The sequence below is a fragment of the Convolutriloba macropyga genome, chromosome 8, assembly GCF_964194025.1.
Source record: "Convolutriloba macropyga chromosome 8, txConMacr16.3, whole genome shotgun sequence".
NCBI lineage: Eukaryota > Metazoa > Xenacoelomorpha > Acoela > Convolutidae > Convolutriloba > Convolutriloba macropyga.
The window spans coordinates 53525873-53544228 of NC_134475.1; the positions used below are offsets into that span (position 1 = coordinate 53525873).

An 18356-nucleotide genomic window follows, 5' to 3' on the forward strand; every position below is an offset into this window, starting at 1 on the left:
AAAACTGACCCTGGACAACTTTTTAATATACGGGACGGCCAGGCAGGCCCTTTATATCAATGGCCTTTGTTTGAAGCACAGTCGGTAGAGTGCTGAATTGGACGCTAAAAAAACTTACGAATCGTAGAACAAAGAGACAATGAGATGAGCGATTTTTTTAAAAAAAGAGTCCCCTACTGAAACCAAAGTCTGTTTCTGTAGATTATTCTCATCCATCGGTGCATTCGATTTTAACAAAATATATCATAGGGAAAAACTGCTGCACTTCGGAAGAAGCGTAGTTCAAGTAGTGAGCGCTGTATTCCAGGCCAAAATAGAATGTTTATGAAGTACATCATCTTTTTTTTAAAAAAAAAGTAAACCCAATGAAGCAATGTGTACGATGTGTACAATGGCTATGGCACTGTATCTCTTCAGTGCAATAGCTCACAAATATACACACCACATTGCATGTGATCATAATATGAAGAAGTACAAGGAAAGCGAGCAAAAAAGCATTATACAATCATCAGTGTTCGGCAAAGAGGGCAAATTTTGACTGAAATATGACTGGTTTCGGGAAAAAACGGGCTGAGCAATGTATTTCAGGGGAGATTTCACCACATCTACGCCTCTATGCCGCCTTTCGGATACCATACAAAGATCTTATAACGTTTACATAGCCCTTCTACTACGATGATGATCCCTTGGTTTCATGTGCTATATAATTGGATCCTGTGTGACAATGTACAGAATTTTTGGTCAGATAAAATTTTTCCTCATAAAGTTTTAAAGGTTAGATTTATACATAGAAATCAGCTTGGCAAGTCGGTGGCGAGTGCAACGAACGTCTCGCAAAATTAAAAAAACATTTACAAAAAAAGTATCCAGTATAAAAGACAACTCCGAACAGATCATTAGACTACCCTTGCAAATTGCAACCTTCAAGATGTAATATTTAAAAATTGCACTTATTAAATTGAAATCATTAATTAAGAATTAATAAAAATCTACAAAAACAGCAATTATTCTTTTTCTAACCTTGCCATGCTAGACATTCTGGAGCAACAGTATAGTTCCAAGTTCTAACATGATGATAGTGATGACGATATTCTAAAGTGGATTGCCTGAAAAAAAACAAAGATTAGTCACCCAATTCAGAGGTTTATTTGTTAAAATTTTGAGCTATGAGAAGTAAGTAAGCACCCCGTCATGAATTATGAATTGTTGAAAAAGTCCCCGTGCGTCCTTTAAAGATATCTAAATTTGGGAGTCTTATCCATTAAGATTGGAATGAATTCTAGGATGATTTCTACCATGCGCTACGGTTTTCAGTTGCTGAAAAAAATACTAACCGCAATCTTGGCCTGTATGCCACTCAACTTCTCCTTAGCCGCATTCAATTCCCGGTTGGCCTCTTCGAGAGCCAGTCTTTTCGGGAGGACATCACAGAAGACCTCGTAGTACTTGACGATGTTGATGGCCCAGGAGCAGAGTCCGGCTGCTGCAAAGGATTTCTTGCCTATTATGTCTGGGTTGAACTCTTCGTTGTTTAGATAGTCCTAAACAATCACATTGTGGCATAGCATGATCTATATTTGACCATAAATATCTGAAGATCATCATCAGGTCGCGTGTCGAGGTTTAGGATTTATGTGACTCAGATAAGAGTTAATTTTGATATCTTACCTCAACAATGGCTCTGGAGCAATTTCCAGGCACATGTTGATCCGCAGCTCAATTAATTGTTACCCGGACCCTCGTCACATAGCATACCAATCCCCAAACCATGTATTACTCAATTAACACCAGAAAAAAAAACATAGAAATCGGCAAATTGGACCAAAAATTGCAGATTTTGCGAAATTCGTCAGATTCCAGGCCCTGGGCGTGTATTTGCTGGTTTTGGCTGGTACTTTTTAATGATAAAACGTTATTTGCAATGTTCTAAGATAGTAATATCATAGTCATGCTAAAAAAAAGCATCATCCAAAATTTATTTTTTGGACGATAGAATTTTTTTCGAAATTTTCTTATTTTTTCATGATTTCCATATAAACATTAATTATGCCAATCAAAACAAAGGATGTTCAGTCTATTGTCAGAAAAAATAAAAAATATCTACGATACTTAAACTGCACATAATGAGGTAGCATGATACTCTTAGGATACACTGATACAGTACTGGGCCGATGATATACAATTGGAATACAATGTTTCAGTACTGATATTCTATGAGACTCAGGTCCGGGCTCAAAAATTACCTCTGATCATGTCAAGTTCAACCAAATCTCAATCAATTTTTGTATAATTTTTGTACCTGCATAGCTTTGATAGCATTCTCGTGAATATGATCCTTGTCATAATTTTTGAGATTGTTCAGGAATTCATCCACTTTGGCCATCATGCTCTTAGCAGCCTTCCCGCTTCTGTCTTTTGGCACTTTGCCACTCTGTCCTCCGAGGAGCAACACCATCACAGCTGCTGTCACATTCGTCACAGCTGCCGGAGGGGAACCGAACGATTTCAGCTCTGTCAAGTTGGTCTAAAATCATGTTGAAATTACTGAAGTTGAAGTAAATGCGATACACAAAAATTTACGTTTACGGGAAAATGTTTAGCCCTGTTGATAAATTGTCTATATACATTGCGACTTTACAACTTAGTTATTTTCTGATAAGATTTATTCTGAATATAAATTTTTAGCTGGATTCGCTGTCAACGCTTGCGCATAGTGCAGTCCAAGCCTTTCAGATATATTCCCTAGAACTTCAATTTTAAAAAATATGTGATATAACAAGTCTTCGTTGATCCTTGATGTTGAATTCACGTTAACGGATATTTATTCTCGGATTTATCAACGGGGTTTGTTTTCGTATCATCCTTTTATTTGCATTTGCGGAATCCAAAACAAACGCAGGCTGAACAGATGCGATATTTGTTTAATGTGACCTTGTCCAAAATGTTGAGTGCAGCCTCGGCCGCAGCCAGGGCGGGTTCTGCCCTCTTCAGGTCAGTCTCACAGGATGCCTGTTTGGCAGACACCTCGTCATTGATGGCAGCCACCTTCCTGCCCTCTTCATCTGCTATTGCCTTCTCCTTCGCCACTTTGTCCGACTCAGCTCCAACCTACATACAGTCAAACGATACCATTTCTGTGCGAATCTTGATGATAAACTCGGGATCCACCCGGGTCGAGGTTTGGCGGTAAATTTTCGTAAGAAATGCGGTGAAATATTTATTTTCACCGCGTTCTCGGTATTCGTACAAAAACCTGCAGGTACAAATTATGAGTTTTCAAACACCAATTTGTAAAAATGACACGTGCCCCTGGCGCATAGAAACTACGTCTACTAAGATAGGGAGCCGAATACGATTCTCTCTTAGAAACGTATGAGAGTATTTCTCTTAGGTATTTTGGATTTATTGTCCCCCCAGCTTAGTGGGCAACTTTTACGCCACCAGGCGCACATGCAGTAACGTGCTAAATTGTAACTGCGGGCAGCATAGAAAACACCGGGGGGGGGGGGGGCAAAACATAATAGATCCGGTAGTTCTCACAAACCTAGAAATAATACTGGATCATTTTCATTTCAATGTCAGCCACATTTGATAACGTAAATTGACCTTATACAGATTATTGTGTTAACTTTTGTCACCCAGGTTTAGACCTCGACTTATGAAGACTTTATAATTCTAGTAGGGGGAGACTTTATTGACTATAAATACACAGTCCAGCTCCTAGTTGAAGTCGGAGCAAAGTCTTTTCATGGGTCCAGATTAGGTCTTTTCATAACAAATTAGGGTCGAGCATGGTCTTTTCATGAGTCTAGGATTGCATTTTTGTGGGTTTAAAATGTAAAACTTTCTTGCAAGAGTGCTTTGATGAGGTGTGTCACGTTTTATTCTGACTAACCTTCAAAATGAGTTTATCAGCGTCGTCATTCTTCTGAGCCAGCTGTATCTCCTGGACAGCCAACTTCTCTTTAAGAGCATCCACCTGACTAGCCGTGCTCTGCAACTTCAGCAACCCGTTCTCCAATCGCTCCATCTTCCCAAGTAGCTCCGCGTGCTTCCTCTCAAGCAGGGACCGGTACAGTTTGATCAACTCCAGGAAACTTTTGGGGGTGGTGTAGTTGTATCGCTTCTCGTTCTAATATTAACAAAAAGTATTAAAACTTGGTTGACCGAAATTGGTGAAATCTTTTACTGGCGATTTAATCAGTCTCGCATTTATTAAAAAACAGACCAGCCAAAAGTGTAAACTGTTTTTAAATTTCGTCTTTGCTTCAACAGCAGCGTACGTTTCATTTTGGGGGCTTTGTTAGAGAATCAGTTGGTGAAAAATAGTTGACAATTACTGCACAGCTTCTTAAAAAGTGGATGAGTTCTTCAATTGAACGAGGTTAGGAAGTCAATTCTTCTTTTAAATCGATTTTCAAAAATGCCAGTGATTTCTCAAACCACACAACATGCCTATCATAATTTTTCCCACCGACAAAGCTAAAAGTAAAAAGCAACTTCCAGTTGTTTCGGAAAGCTGAAGATGAAAACAGAATGACATTAAGTAACGAATATTAGATTACCTCCAAATATACTTGGCTCATGTTGTTCACACTTGTGTGGATGTATGCGACAAAGCTGGACACACTGTCTCGCAGCTCAGGGGTCAACAGGTCAACCTAGAGGACAAAACAAAACAAGCTGTGAGCACATACTTTTAGGTTTTTAAATTTATTTGTAGATTGAATTAGCAAAAAAGGTTTCTTCAAACATAAAATTTAATTCAATTCTGTTTAAAGGTGACGGAAACACTCTTTCGATAAAGATTCAATTCTCGAGTAAACCACGATAAAGACAGCAGTTTGTAAGTGCCTGTATTGAACAACGTATTAAGGCCAAAGGCCCCTCTCAATGGGCCGGCAAATCCAGCTTGATCTTTTTGTAAGGCTTACATGGTTAAGAGATTATGACGTAATAAAGTTTCTCGCTGGATAGATTCTCGCTTTATTTAAATAGCTCTTTAAATAGACTGCTCATTTAGTATACTCGGTAACATCCTCCGGCCCGGAAGAAAATGTTGGGAGGATCGGTACAAGCTTAACGAGTGGGCGGGCGAGCGATCCGGATGACGTGCGTAAGACGGCGGAGCGGGCGACGCTGTCGGAGCCGTACCGAAGTTCCTCAATCCGAGCGGTTGGATAGTAACCCCTAGGGTTGCTTTCTTCAACGATCCAAACTAAATCACCGACCTTGAGGTGCTGCTCGGCAGGCGTCTGCCACTTAGATCTACGGTTCAACGCAGGTACATACTCCTTGAGCCAACGTGCCCAAATTGCATTGGCGTATGACTGTGCACGGGCGTATCGCTTACGATGATCGAACTCGTCGACGCCAACGATAGACGGAATTCTGGTTGCTTGGTTACCGAGTAGAAAATGATTAGGTGTTATAGCGCCTAGGTCGGACGGGTCGGCGCTTACGGGCGTTAAGGGACGTGAGTTTAGTGCGTATTCGACCAGACAAAAGGTAGTGTTCAACACCTCATCCGTGAGGCGACGCGTACCGAGGATAGTGTACAGTACTCTTTTAAAACTTCGAACTAGCCTCTCCCAGATGCCACCTTGGTGTGGCGCACTGGGTGGATTGAACCTCCACTTAATGCCCTTATGTGCAAGTTCGGTGGCAATGTTAAGCGTATTCCATTTTTCCACTCATTCACGGAGCTCTTTCTCCGCTCCAATGAAGTTCGTACCATTATCCGACCAAATCATAGCAGGAGTACCCCGACGGGAGACGAACCGCTCCACTCCCATTACACAAGAACTAGTGTCCATGGACGGGACAACTTCAACATGGACAGCACGAGTAGTGAGACAAGTGAAGAGAAATCCCCACCTCTTCTCGGTAGTCCGACGAACTGTGACGTAGAATGGGCCGAAGTAATCAACCCCGGTGTTGGTAAAGGGAGGAGACTGGTATGCCAGTCTCTCCTTTGGGAGGTCTGCCATGATAGGTTGAATGGTTGCTGCACGGAACTTTCTACACAAGACGCAGTTTGATTTGATGGAACGCAGTGTGGAGCGTAGTTTTAGGATGGCATAACGTTCCTGTACCTTTGACCGTAAGTAATCGATGCCCTGATGATGGTTCTTCAAATGAGCATGCCGCAGAAACAGTTTAACAAAAGTATGACGCGCATCCAGCACGATAGGATGCTTAGTGTCAAAGTCAATTTCCACTAGCCGTCGGAGTCGACCAGAAGAACGGATGAGACCATGAGGCCCAATAAACGGAGTGAACTGAGCAATGCGGCTGCTCTTCTTAACGGATTTGTTGTCGAGAAGGTCCTTTCTTTCAGTACTAAAGGACTCTTCCTGAACCAAGTACTGGAGATGACGCTCGGCTTCGTCAAGCTCAACAGGATCGGCTATGCTGCCGTCTACGGTACGGTAACTTTCATGAGATGGTAAAAGACGGAGCACATATGCGGTGACCCGCAGTAATTTTTGATAAGAACTGAACTTATTAAACGGGATTAGATTGATACTTTGTTCCTTAGGGGGCTTGGTTACGGATGCGGCTAAAGATGAGATGGAGTCATCATCTTGTTCCTTGGTTACAACGTCGAGTTTGATGTTATCAACGACGTCAGTATTTGGCACAAAAGGGAATTGCTTAGTTCTCAAGAAGTCAGGACCCCTCACCCAGCTACTTGATTGCAAAACTTCAGCGGACATGCCACGCGTGCCAGCATCTGCCGGATTATCACAAGTGGCGACGTGGTTCCATTGGTCAACGCTGGTGTTCTCCAGGATTTCACTAACACGATTTGCAATGAAGATGGGGTGTTTGTTTGTTGAGTTTATCCACTGCAAGACGATGGTACTATCTGTCCACATAAAGACTTTATCCACAGTAACCGTTAATGCTCGACAGATTTCCCTTTTTAAACGGGCAGCGAGGAGAGCGGCTTGTAATTCCAACTTAGGAACTGTCATTACCTTCATAGGTGCAACACGGGCCTTGCCCAAGACAAACGCCAGCTCTGTTTTAATCTCCCCGGAGGTGCAAGTTACTTGAGCCCTGAGAAAACCTACTGCACTGAATACGTCTTGCGAGCTATCACCAAACATGTGGAGTTCAAGATGTTGGAATGGTCCTGAAAAGTAACTTCTCGGTATAGTGATCTCAGCTAACCGCGGCAGTTCAATACACCAGGCAAGGAATCTATCAACTGTGTCCTTAGGTAACTCGTCATCCCAACTTTGTCCATTGACACGCCAAATGTCTTTCAAGATTAACCGAGCACCAACAGTGAAAGGTGCGACAAGACCAATTGGGTCGTAGACCTTTGACACAAGACTTAAGACCAAGCGCTGTGTTAAACTTTTCGTGATGGTGCTGTTAGTACCCCTACTCACAACCAGAGTATCGTTGTTGTGATCCCACTTAAGCCCAAGCACGTGCATTGATTCCTCCTTCGATGAAACGATGACCTTCGGTTCAGTGGATTGAGTAGACCCATCAATTCGGTCAGCCAGATCTGGTACATTGCTTACAAACTTCGTAAGCTTGAACCCACCTAGATGGAGAAGATGTACCAATTGCTTCGACCTAATGAGGGCCCTCTCGGGGGATTCCACAGAGTCCAAGTAATCGTCCATGTAGAAGTTCTCAAGGACGGCTTTCGCAGCTTCTGGGTACTCCTTAGCATTATCGCGTGCCGTGCGCTGAAGTGCGTAGTTGGCGCAGGTGGGCGAATCTTTTGCCCCAAAGATGTGGCGCGTATACTGGTGTACCACAACATTTGATGTGGGGTCCTCCCGCCACAAAAAGCGCAATGATGGCTGATCACATGGTAACACTCCAACTTGGAGGAACATTCCCTCGATGTCGGCGGATACGGCAAATGGATGTTGTCTGAACCGTAGGAGTACATAGATTAGGTTTTGCAGTAGGTCAGGTCCGGTGAGTAATGACTTATTGAGAGATGCGCCATGGAATTTTGCTGCTCCGTTTAGTACCCTACGAACCTTGCCCAGCTTGTTCGGGTTAACAACCGGATGGTGTGGTAGGTACCACTCTCGTTCCGAGCGACTTTCCACCTTATGAGCATCTTTGACCCTTACTACGTAGCCTTTGTCTAAGTCATCTTTGATGGTATTCGAGTATTTTTCCCTTAATGTCTGATCTTTCGTTAGCCGCTTTTCCAAAGACTTTAATTGAACAAGTGCTGACAAATAATTGTTGGGCAGTTCGATGTTATCTTCAGCCCATAGCATTCCTACATCGTACCTTTTTCCATTATGCACGGTGGTGTTTTCAAGAATTTCATGCGCACGCGCATCCGAGGCGGATCGTGGGTCTACTTGCTTAAGTGCGCCGTACGACTCCATGTCGTACCAAGATTTTACCTGACTAGCGAGTTCAAAATCCTGCTCCAAATTAGCTTTGAAACAAGTCGAGACTAAACCTGAAGACGACGGTAGAGGGCCGCTTAGAACCCAACCTATGGGCAAGCGAACAGCGAAGGGCGAGGACTTCTCGTCGGCAGCGAAGTACTCTAACGGGCGGATGGCATGATACACATCCTGTCCAAGTATCATCTCGATGTTTCCATAGCAATATGTAACTGGGTCTAGAACTGCTAGGTGCGGGTATGTTTCCTGAAGTGCTTTAATGTTAATGACATCGGCGCCTACATTCAAATTTTCCTTTACGTAAGGGCTGACTTTAAATGGTTCAAATGCTTGGTTGTCGCGTGGTGTTACAATTAGTTCAACTAACTTAGTGTCTACAACCTCCTCGGTATTTATACCCTTGACTGTTAGTTTCAATGCTGTACCGTGCAAACCAAGTCTATTTGCAAGATCATTGGACACCCAAGAGTTACTGCAAGCGGTATCGCACAAAACTAAAGCCGTGGTGTCTTTACCGGAAGGGCTCTTTAACTGTAATTCAGTCACCTGAAGGAGGCCTTTCACATTACTCACATATGACAAAGTTGTGGTCTTACTCGATGATTGGACACTAGGAAGTTTACTTTGATTTGCGCCAGCATTAGAGTTACTGTTGTTGCCGTTTGAAGGGGATTTTGATGGATAAACCCTCTCAGCTCCATGGAGAAGTGTGTTATGGGAGCTGTTGCAACCGTCCTTCCTGCATTTCCTGGGATTTGGGCATTGCCTAAACATATGCTTTTCTCTCAAACATGAGAAACACAGTTTTGCTTCCGCCACTACCTTTGCTCGCTGAGTGGGAGACTTTTCTTTAAATACCCTACACTCCCAGATGCGATGATTGCCTTTACACACGATGCAGCGAGGGGTTGCAGGCGTTGCCGATGTTGAGGCTGGTCTCTGAGTGCCCTTAGTTTGTGTATTAGCAGCAAAAGTTCTTGAGGCAACTTTGGTCTTTACTACTGAGTTGGTGTTATCCTCAGTTTTTGCTTTCGACGAAGTTTGTTTCATTAAATCATGTGCCTCGGCCTTCTCCTTCAACCAATCGTTGAAGTCAAGGAGTGTTGGCTTAACCCAATGTTTCTTCACTGTGAAGAGTGACCAAGACTCTTTCAGATTGGGCGGCAATTTTTGCACAGCCGTATTGAGAAGTGAGGCGCTCTTAAGGTCTGCGTCATATGAAAGTGATTTAAAGACCCCAACAAGACTTGAAATTGTTGCAGAATAGTTTATGATGTTATCACTATTGTGCATCTTTAGTGGTGGAAAAGAGCTGAGTTTTTCTAAGTGTGCACTGACTTCTGCCTGTGGTTGGCCAAATTTACGTTCGAGTGTTCTAAGTGCGTCCTTGTACATTACACCGCAGTATGCGAACTCAGCGATGGCGGTTTTAGCTTTTCCAGTTACAAGAGTTTTTAAGTATGTTAACTTGACGTCATCAGTCAAGGACTGTGAGTCTATGGCGCTTTTAAATTGTCCGAACCATTCGTGCCACTGCAGGGGATCACCATTGTATTGTGCCAAACTTCCACTCGGGCAGTGGATCGTTCTTCTTACAAGTAATTGCGTCCGCCAACTGCTTTATCAAATCCGCAGAGTCCAAAGAAGGAGCCGAAGGTGTGGGATGCGGCGGGCCACCCCAACACCACGGGTTCGGAACGGTAGCTCCATACGTTGGCGGAATGATCGGAGTGACAAAGGTGGGGGCGGTACCTACGGAAGAACTAAATGGATTCGCTTGCATGAAGTCTGATGTTACGTATTTTTGAGCGCCTGCTGCTGCTTGTACATGAGGGGAGCGGTGCGATGTAGATATATGAGGGTTGATTAACGGGGCCGGTTGTACGGTGTATAAATTTGCAGATGTACGTACAAGTGGTACTGCATTAGGTGGGACTGCTGCCGGAAAACGCCAGACATTTGGATCTGGAGGAGCAGGAGGTGCATGGGTTATGGGTACAAAGTTTTGGGGCTGAAAGGTCTTTTGTGGAGGTGGTGGATGAATTAATTGAGGCACGAAATTGTTTGCCGAGGAAATGAATGGTGCAGGCGGAGAATGGGGTAACAGATTGACATTATTCGCCACGGGGTTAGTGGCTTGTAGTGGGAGTGCTTGTGGCGGCGAAGGAGGAAAGCGGAATGCTGGTGGGATTAACGGAAAATGCGGTGGTGCGGGGTTTAGAACGGGGGATGGAGGGGCTGGTACATTTATGTGTGCTTGTTGCGGCACAAGTGTGTTTAAAGGTAGTGAACGCGATGGGCTGACTAAATTCAACTGTCCCGGCATGCTCGACCTGCGAGGGAATTGATGATCTAACTGTAAACCATCGAAGTGCATTGTTGCTTGAGACAGTTGTCGGGCTGTGTTTGGGGCGTTTAGTTGAGTTGGCATACCAAAGTTTATTGGTGGTGATGGAGGCGTATATTGAGGCTGTCGCTGCTCTTGCATGATGTTGTTTGCAACATGTGCATCATTGGTTACATTGGTTCTACTACTTGGTTCATGGACAGGGAGGTTGATGTTGGCCTCAACTTGACCATGTGTATTGAGATTGAAGTGTGAGTTTGGAAGTTGAGCTGAAGAAGGTCGTTGGACAATTGCTTGGTTGGATTGGGCGATGGAACCAGAAAAGTGCAAACTCGGTTCGTTTGCAACATCTGCCATGTTCCCGGCTGGTGATGAATTAACCCAATCTTGAACAAGTTTCTTGCTCTTGACTGAACTTCTTTCCGTAAAGAGCCCACTCATTTTGCCTGTACCAGACCCGTCTGCTGATGATTTTGTCATCAACTCAATTTCCTCAAGGGCTGCAGCAGCTACTTCCTTTCGATGATCCTCCTCAAGCTGCTCAATTTCTAATTCTCGCAATTTCGTTTGTTTTTCAATTTCGAGACGCTGTCTAGCAATGCGAAGCTTTGCCTCATGTTGTTTCTCAAGTTCCTCCCTTTTTAGTCTTGATAATTCTAATTCTCGTTGACGCTGACTTGATCTTTTTGAGGAAGTAATGTGTGAACCTGATCTTGAATGATGAGAGGTATACAGCTCTGCTGTCTCTTTGTCATGGACCGAATTGATATACCCTCGAGCAGCAGCAATGAATTCATCGGTTTTCTTTGTTACAGTCTCTAACCATTTCTCAAGATTCTTACAGGCAGCGTCTGGATCTTCAGTCTTTTGTGCCAGGTCAAAGAGCTCTTCATTCTTATCAACTACTCTAGTAAAAGCATCTTTGCACTTCACAATCAGACGTTCAATCTTAACTTTCCTGTCTTGCTTATCAACAGCATTGTTAATTTCCCCATAGATGTTATTAAGTTCAGCCTCTAATTTTGCTCTTGCGCTATAAAGTTTGTTGAATTTGTCCTGCAAAGTTGTCATGATCTTAAGAAAAACAGGAACCACAAGTTTAATTTGGTACTAATATAAAGTACACACACATGCAACAGCACAACACAAATGGGTTATACCGAACCCTAGTGTGACGATTTGCCTAGCAAACCGCCAAAGAGCAAAGATGTTCGTCGAGTACAATAGTACCCGGCGAAAGAAAGAAAGAACGGTGCGCAGGAAGCGCAAAAAGGGACAGAACGGGAGACGGGAAGAGACGCCGAACGAATAACGCACGACGCGACGGGAAACCGGACGGACAAACGGGAGCGTCGGGCGAATGGCGCGCGACGAAGCGGGAAAACGGCGCGGGCGGGGCGGAAACGTCGGGCTGGTGGCGCGCGACGAAACGGGAAAACGGCACGGGCGGGGCGGAAACGTCGGGCGGATGGCGCGCGACGAAGCCGGAAAACGGCGCGGGCGGGGCGGAAACGTCGGGCTGGTGGCGCGCGACGAAACGGGAAAACGGCACGGGCGGGGCGGAAACCACAAGCGAGGAGGCGGGAAGATCGATGCTAACAGACCACAGCAACAACTCAACCAAACAAGCTAGCCGTAACTCCAGAATAAACTGAAGTCACACCCTAGAAAGAAGGAGACGAGCTACTGCCAGGTACACTAGCACAAATCATTATGGGGCTTTAACAACGGCATCAAAACATTAAACATGAAACAATTTACGACAACAGTGTAGTATAACCAAAAGTCGAAAAGGTCAGGAACTTTACTAGCCGTAACTCCAGAACAAACTTAAGTCACACCCTAGCAAACCACCCTACCCAGACAACAAAAGTACATACTACAAAAACTAATAAAGCTACAACAAATTGCTAGCAAACCAGTGTGGTGAAAGTCACGAAACAAACCAGCCGTAACTCCAGAATGAACTTAAGTCACACCCTAGCAAGGAATGAGACTACACAACAAACCAGCATACTAGCAGAGAGAAATTTTACTACAGCAGAAACTCAACATACTACATCATACAACAGATAAACGGGAGATAGGAGGAAACAAAGTGACAGGGAAACAAAAGGACGGAAACGGAAAATGAAACCAGATAACCTGCGGAAAACGGACGGTGGTGAAAAACTCGAAGAATGGGGAGAGCGAAAGGTTTAGTAAAGCGCTATCGGAGAGAACCAACCACAAACTAACCCGTAACTCGTGAGTTAACTAAGTCACACCGCCAGTCAGCGGGTAGACTCCCAAAACAGCGCAAGACTAAGTGACATTCAGGTTATCAAAGGCTTGTGTGAGTTCCGCCTCCTCGAACGCATGACGGGTGCGAAGCGTTTTACGACGGCGCTTTGAAAGTTTCTTCGGTCGGGAGCGTGTTATCAAGGACCGGAGGTTGTTCTTATGAGCTAAGACTATGGTCAGTGTTTTCAGCTCAAGCGCAGGCCTTTGGTGTAATGCTCTGTACTCTTTAAGTAAACTAGGATCTTTCTGTTTACGTCTAGACACAATGTCTTTCACTAAGTGTATGGTAACTAGAGTACTACGCTTGAGCTGATCAGAAATATCAGGAGTTCCCTCTCTGGGGCAATACACTATAGCTTCTATGCGCTCCTGATACTTTTTAAGCACTTCAATAAGCTGCGAAGGTGTTAAAGGCTTATTGTTGTTACTGCGATGACGGGACAATGAATTGTTCACCACATCATGCCATATAACTAGCCTCTTTTTGTCACGGAAGAAGTGACTCAATTGAAATTGCGCGGTTTTTCGGACTTTCAAAGCGTTAGGATTAAAACTCAGACCCGGTAATGCGTAAACGTTACGTTTGTAACGATTTTGTGTTACTTGAGGCGCAGTTTTTATGGCGTGATGAAGTGAACTTGCAGCTAATATGAAAACCATATAATGTTTTTACAACATAATTGATTTGAGCTTTGCTCAAACTCCGAACCTTGATGTTAAATGCACAATTTTTTTGCGAGTTACCAAGAATAAGCGCTTATTTTTAAAAAAATCAGTTATCTGATTCTTTTTTTTCCAAAATTTGAAAATCTTGACCAAACTCTTAATTATACTCTTTTTTATACAAGTGTTCTATCTGCCATCTATCAACGCTTTATATAAATTTTTTGCAAAATTTTTTCAAGTTTGGTCAATTTTTTCAAACTTTTTTTTTTTTTCGGTCGCTTCGCTTAAAGGTGTAATAGACTTACCCAAGTACCAACCTTCACCCCGATTTGGTCAATTCTAAATTTTGACCAAAAATTTTCAAAATTGATGTTTTTCAACAAAAAATGTATATGGGGTGGGTTATCGGTGACCGGTGAACTCTAAAAATTGTTATATGGGATAGGAAATGGGTTCTGGGGGGCTAGATTTGCCGGTTAAATAATATTAATTTACTGCAACAATCAGAAGTTTTTTTTTTTGGATGAGTCTTACAAGTTTTTTGGAGTTTTTTTTTTTGTTTCGTCACCTCCAGCACACCACTAGCCGAGTCACTGCCCGAAGTGTTGACGTCAGTGCATGAAAAGATTGGCCCATCTTGAGAAGTGTGGTTGTTTTCTCATCTCATACTCGTTCTCGTTGAAAAAACCAAGATCCTCATCGTCCAATTTTGGCATTCAAGATTTGTTCCAGATCAAGTTATATAACAGTCGAATATCTGACTGTTGACCAAATTAAATGCTCAACGTGCCAGGACCTCCCAGCGAAGTTGCCTTCGAAGTCCAGTTTCTCCAGTTGATATCCAAAATTGATGGCAACTCCGACGTAGTTAGCACTGCTCTGTAGCTCTACTGCGAATTCTAGCACCTGGTTGTGAAGTCTGTGGAGGTGATTGCCTCCCTGTTTGTACATGTAGTTCTCTCGGGTGAATTGAAGACTTTGTAGAATTTTTATTATTCCCGGGTCGTGGCACCAGAAATAAAGGTGACGGAAACACTCTTTCGATAAAGATTCAATTCTCGAGTAAACCACGATAAAGACAGCAGTTTGTAAGTGCCTGTATTGAACAACGTATTAAGGCCAAAGGCCCCTCTCAATGGGCCGGCAAATCCAGCTTGATCTTTTTGTAAGGCTTACATGGTTAAGAGATTATGACGTAATAAAGTTTCTCGCTGGATAGATTCTCGCTTTATTTAAATAGCTCTTTAAATAGACTGCTCATTTAGTATACTCGGTAACACTGTTTGTTTGATGTAGGTGATCAACAGACGGCACATTTGTTTCAATTTAAGGAAGGGGGGCATTGAAATCGCAGAGGTACAAAATTGTCCATAAACATTTAAGTATTTCGGATGTTTTCTAAAAATCGTCGAAAAACTGGTAACTGTTGCCACCCTTCCCCTCCCCCCCTTCTGGTAGAATATGATATTATGATGATGAAGGGGCTTTTGATCACTCTATCTTCCCAAGAGTGGTTGTTGTTGGAGATCAATGTCTTAGTTTCAGAAAGCTTGACAATTTCAAAGTTTCAGAAAGCGCAATTATATGACCATATAAGGTTGTATATAAAAATTTTAATGGCAAATTCCGCCTGTTATTACGTTATTCAAATCATTATCAAACCAAAAATTAGCATTAGTTTTTACAAACACAGACTAATGAAAACCAAAGTGCTGTGCAGGAGCCGCGGGTGGGGGAGGCATGAAAACCCCCTCTCAACTTAGGTAGACCTGGTTTGTCCTCGGTAGAATGAAAGGTACCTCCTGTAGGAATTTGGAGCTGACAGAGACCAGAGCCTCGTGAGGCCATTCGTGGAACCAGTCGATACAGGTGCAGTTGACAACAGCTGGGAACCTCCGTGCTCTCACTCGCAACAGCTTACCCACAGGGGAGAAACAAAGGACCACCTGAAAAAAAAACATCTTCAATAATGTTCTGTTTTCTATAATTTGTAAATGCAACTCTTTTACAATGAAAATGTATGATGTTGATAGGTTTCTGGGCATTTGAAAAGGGTATCGACAAAAACCCACTGGGCCTCTCCACTGTACAAAAGGAATTCTGAAAGTTGATTAAGAAATGCTTAACAACAACGATCATCACGTCACTTAATACAATTATGAGTCTTGATTTACACTTAGACATCACTACGGCCCGGGCCGAGGTGTCTACGCTAAAAAACACAAAATTATGTAAGATTGAGGGTGTATGTGTTGAATTTATGCAAGATCTACGCTTGAGGCGTTTAAAAGAAAGTATTGCCGTTTTTATAAGCGTAGATCTTATATAATTTTGCGTTTCTAAGCGTAGACATTACAAAATTTTAAGTTGAATTTAGCGTTGATCTGACATACGTTTGCATTGAACTTAGCGTTGTGACCTCACATAACTTTGCATTATACTTAGCGTTGATCGTATCTAAATTTGCAATTCTAGGCCTAGATCTTACATAATTTTGTGTTGAATTTAGCGTTGACCTTACCTAATTTTGCGTTGATTTTAGAGTTGATTAAACATAATTTTGGGGGCTGGGTATGAGTGTGTTTTGAGGGGAGTGAGAGGATGGAAATCTGTAGCCGAAGGTAGGTAGGTACGTGGGGGGTTAAGGTTAGGTTAGGAATTTTAGAGTAGTCCCGATACAATTTATTTGTCACACAATTTATTTATTTGTTAAGTAAATTGACAACTCGAGATTTAAACTAAAGTTTTCATTAAATTAAATCCAACAATTGTCTATAGAGCCAGAATTTTCACAAATGCGACTATTAAGTACTCAATATTTGTGAGAATTTTGCTTAGAAATGCAAAATTAAATAAAATCTAACCTTAAGAACGCAAAATTATAGAAGATCTACTCTTAGAAACGCTAAAATTATTTAAAATCCATGCTTAGGAACGTGCTGTTATAGTCAATTCACAAAAAGTACGGTTCTTAAGAAAACTAAAGTACTGTGACACAGTGGTAACAGTTGCGACAAGCGTACAGGAGGTCAGTGGTTCGAGTCTCATAGGCATAGATCTAAAGGTTTCACTTATGTAAGAGCACCGCTAAATGGAAAGCAAAATTATGTGAGATCTACGCTTAAAAACTAAAATTCTGTAAGACCGAGCATTTGACAATTTAGAAACTTACCGCAATTGTCTCACAAAATTTCTGCGTTGAATTTATACAGGTAATTTCCAGCGCATTCAATGCAAAATCATGTAGGAAAATTGAGGTGTCAACGCTAGTTACCGCTTATCTTACAAACTTTCTCCCCCCTGAGGCATTAACTGGAGAGTTTCTTAATAAAAAATTCTGTCCAATATGTCCAGTTATCGACTTATTGGAAAATTGACTTATTGCCAATTTTATACTTTTTTGTTCGCTTTTTGAGGCATTTTTGCAAATCAAAACTTTAAGGGCTATTGGCTTAATTGAAAATTAAATTGAACCAATGTTCTTGAAGTAAATTATAGCTCGTGGTTAAAAGTAATCTTTGAGAGTTTTCGATGTCTCTAATTACTAAATATTTGGTCACGTTACGCAAGTCTGAAATCAGCATATCCATTGATTTGGATAGGCTGTTTCTGTTCAACCTCTCCAATCGGATCTGAGCAAAAACCAAGTTTCGGACAACACCTGTTTGTCATTTTCGTAAGATTCTTTTGAGAAAAACTAAGTGTTTCTGTCACAAAGACTGCGTTTCCAGCTTTCAGGACGATATTTTCAAAATTTCCTTGATCGTGAAAGTGAAGCCAAGGAAATGGACATTTTTGTTTACATAGTTACCGAAGTATATGAACTAAAAGGAAGCTCTTCCCTAATACTGAGATTTGTTTATTAATTGGCGGACTAATTTTTATATTTATAAATGGCATTTTAATATTGCTCAGAGTATTACCTTAACTGAACATGTGTGTGACAGTTAGTTGTTACCGATTTTGCAGCAAGTGTGTTTAAGATAGTGTTGATTTAATAATGAAGTGAGGTAATTTAAGGTGAGTTAATGTTTCAGTTTGATTTTTTCCAAGATCTTTTTCTTAGGGTTTTTTTTTCAGGTAAATTTACTTGAACTTTATGTAATGTGTAATGGTATATTATGCGTACCTTAAGTTGCTTGCGGACTTTGTCAATGAAGAACTTCCAACAGTTCTCTTTAGTGTCAAGGATGGCGACCTGTTTGACCTCTGGTCTGATCGAGTTCACTATCTCTTCTATTTCGTCCTCAGAGAAGATGTCAGGGATCTCTCCAGAGGCCAAAAGGTCGTTGATCAACACGAGGAACTAAAAAAATACAATTGATTCGCATCTTTTCAAACATTTTCAATGGAAACTATAAAACTTAACATATTTTTTAAATGTTCTATTTATGTGCTAACTCACATTACTGTGAATTTTTGTTGCGTTTAATGAGCGATATGACGATCTTGCCGTAGAAAGTCCAATCTATTGCGGCAGTTTTCTGTCTCAATCAAAGACAGTTGTTTGAATTCCAACTGCCATTTTTTGTTATTTTATTGCTACACAGGCATGGTGCAACCACATGGTGCAAAGACATGACAACGGTCTGAACTTCCTGTTTTGCTGACATCTAAGTAGTGTCGTTAATTTTTTACGTTGCATGCACTCAAAACAT

General features: G+C 42.1%; 1 protein-coding gene across 2 annotated transcripts in view; it reads right to left on the reverse strand.

The window, feature by feature from the left end:
- LOC142344830 (dynein beta chain, ciliary-like) overlaps positions 1 to 18356 on the reverse strand; it is a 270411-nt gene that overhangs the window by 56945 nt on the left and 195110 nt on the right. For both annotated transcript variants that reach the window (XM_075396813.1, XM_075396814.1), the window contains exons 55-61: positions 17828 to 18004; positions 15498 to 15644; positions 4566 to 4661; positions 3896 to 4132; positions 2932 to 3108; positions 2300 to 2524; positions 1335 to 1541 (exon numbers count right to left, since the gene is read on the reverse strand). In XM_075396813.1, coding sequence (XP_075252928.1) covers positions 1335 to 1541; positions 2300 to 2524; positions 2932 to 3108; positions 3896 to 4132; positions 4566 to 4661; positions 15498 to 15644; positions 17828 to 18004 — 1266 coding nt within the window. The remainder of the gene's footprint in view (positions 1 to 1334; positions 1542 to 2299; positions 2525 to 2931; positions 3109 to 3895; positions 4133 to 4565; positions 4662 to 15497; positions 15645 to 17827; positions 18005 to 18356) is intronic.